We start from the raw sequence: 2,917 nt of genomic DNA, 5'->3' as shown, positions 1-2,917 counted from the left end.
CAGAGTGACTGATAGATAGACAGATGAATTAATATGTATACATAGATGTATATGGAAATGATTATAAAAAAAAATACCATTCAGAATAAGCGTGCATATATCTATACGCAAATCACTGCCGAGGAAAGTCTTTCACCTAACGTCCTTTCCGTATCTGTTACAGAACCGCTTCCTTGCAGACACACTGGACCCCCATTAAAATAATGGCGTCCAAAAGCACCGCGAAGCGCCATCTGTTTTATCGCCTGTATGAAATTTCCAAGAGCATGAGTAAACTAGTGCTGCAGAAGGTGCTAGCATGGGGAGCCCCCGGCTGGGCGCCCAGCATGACCTTCCTGGAGTACCTGATCGCGGTGAAGGGAGTCTCGATGGTGCAGATACGCAAAGGGTTTAATCAGAGCCAGCGGAAAAAGATGGAGAAGATTTCAATCCCGAACGACTTCGATATATCATTGCTGTGTCAGTGCATAAAGTACGGGTGTGATGGCCTCGCCCCGCCCGGAGACAGCAGGTGGGTGGATTCGACAGACACCCTCGAACGCTACATTACTTCCATCAAAACCTTTCGGAATGATATCCTCCACGAGGAGTTCATCGTCAATGAGCATAACTTCAATCTTAAAACAGAGAAGCTGAGAACTTTACTGAACAACACTGTCAAGGAAGCGGCAGTTGTATATAACATAGATGAGATCCATACCACAGACATTCTGCAGAAGCTAAACACAGACATAAACAAAATCAGGGATGAGCATATAGCTGGATTTTGTAAAAGTACTTTGAACTTTGATAGGCTGCTCGATATTGTCAAGAGTGAGGGCAAATTAGAATTAAAAAGAAAATACAGGAACATGTCTAATATTAAGCCACTGCCAAACTTACATGATAAACACCTGCAGGTAAGAGTGCGAGTGGACAAAGTCTTCACCCAGATGCAAATCAAACAAGAAAACTCTCGTTTTCATGAAAACCAGAAGGAATTCGTGACTTTTGAACACTTGCTAGAGTTGGTGGAGGAAAAACAAACTCAAAATCACAAGAACAGCTCTGCTTTACTTGTCGAGGGTCCTGCAGGCGTTGGCAAAACAACGCTCATCAGAAAGATAATAAGCGACTGGGCGTCAGGTGTCAGTACTATGAAAAACCTCCAAGACTATGACTTTGTCATCGTGACTGAAGGCAGAGCAAGAGAAGTAGATTCCCTTACCAGACTCGTACAGTCTCTTCTGTCGGAGACAAGTCGGAAAATCCAGAATGAACAGTTAATGAAATGCATCCAAAAGAATAAACTTCTGTTTATCTTTGATGGACTGGATGAGCTCAATCAGTCATCAGAAGAAGTGCTCAGAGATATCTTAAAGTTAGGAGAAACCGACGATATTATTGTTTTGTGCACAACACGATCGAACAAAGTACCTGATTTCAAGAGATATATTCCTGACTGTTTTAATGTAGCATATGTGAAGATCATAGGAATAGCAGAATGCAACCGGGAGGAATTTGTGACAAAATACTGCCGGGCCTTACAGACCGGAGGTGAAAAGAAAGACATCTCAGGTCTTCTTCAGTACCTGCGAAGAAAAGACTGCCACATGCAGACGCACTGGACGCTGGCCTTTAACTTAGTCCTTGTGTCAGTATTGTGGTTTTTCAATCCTGATGCCGTAAACAGACTGACTACAACGGCAGAGCTCTACACGGCAACCCACGAACTGTGTTATAACAAGCTAAAAGAGAGATTACTCGAGACATCTAATAATCTAGATTCCAATATGATTCAGAAAAGACTTTCAATTTTTATGAAGAGACTCCAAAAGGAGGCACTGATCAGTCACTTCATGGATGAGATTTTTTTGCCTGATGAGTCATTCATACGACTTGAAGACACCTGTCAATCCTTGGGTTTGCCTCACTTCGAGGTTCTCAGCTCCTTCCTGAACCAAATCAACATCTTGACAGATACAGCTGAGAAAAAATACATCTTCCCTCATAAAGGTCTACAAGACTTCTTCGGCGCACTGCATATCAGGGAAACTCTACTGGCTAGTGAACGGGATCTTGACATTCAGCGAGTACTGTCTGGCCTACAGACTCTTCTTGAAGACATTGAAGTTCCACAGCTCATCAGTGAGCGCATTTTAGCAAAAAACACTGAACTACTGGAAGCGGCAAACGAAGAATTATCAGGGACGCCACGTTCTATTATGAGTGTTCTAGAAGAAACGGCCAAAGAAGTTACAAAGTATAGTGGAAATAAAAAACAAGCGATGCCGGTAGATATAGCTAAATGTCAGAACATCATTATACACCTTACAGGACTTCTTCGCACAAAGGGCAAAACACTAAAGAAGACTAGGTGTGCTGAATTAGTGAATTTATTAAAGGCCACAGGTATAAGGGAGAGATCTCACTGGCTTGGCCACCTACCGGACATGAAGTGCGACGCAGAAATCAGCAGACTCGTAGCAAAAGAAATGAGTCTCTCAGGATGGATTGAAATTACTGAGACCTGTACACATGCTTATTCCATCGTTTTGGACCACGCTCAGCCATCAGCTGTGGTCCTTGACATTGAAGGGGAAACCGAAGGAGTCCGCTATCTGGAGGACCTTTTGTTGGCAATGGAAAATAAGGCCTGGGATGTTTACTTGATTCTAAAAAACAGCTTCCGGGATCCCAGAGAATGTGGCAGTACCTTTGACAAAAATCTTCAGCGCTTTATTCAAAGGTAAAGTTCCTTTTTCTCTACTTGGTAGTCATATTTATTAGCCAATAACTTTGGGTATTTGGAAAAATGTTTGTTACATGTAATGCCTTCGTCAATACTTTGCACAGTACTGATATAATATCCCTCACTGTTTATTAGGCATGGTACAGTATACCGCGATTAGTGATTTCCATTACATTACATTTCCAT

The 2,917-nt window shown here is 42.3% G+C and overlaps 1 protein-coding gene across 1 annotated transcript in view; it reads left to right on the top strand.

Moving 5' to 3' along the window:
• LOC119591593 overlaps positions 1 to 2,917 on the top strand; it is a gene marked incomplete in the record, with an annotated part of 13,874 nt that overhangs the window by 3,425 nt on the left and 7,532 nt on the right. Inside the window, 1 exon segment of the mRNA XM_037940354.1 lies at positions 164 to 2,728. Coding sequence (XP_037796282.1) covers positions 204 to 2,728 — 2,525 coding nt within the window.

Source organism: Penaeus monodon, chromosome 28 (genome assembly GCF_015228065.2).
Source record: "Penaeus monodon isolate SGIC_2016 chromosome 28, NSTDA_Pmon_1, whole genome shotgun sequence".
In the NCBI taxonomy this organism is placed as follows: domain Eukaryota; kingdom Metazoa; phylum Arthropoda; class Malacostraca; order Decapoda; family Penaeidae; genus Penaeus; species Penaeus monodon.
Note: the sequence above shows the minus strand (reverse complement) of the source record. Positions and strands in the feature narration are given on the sequence as shown.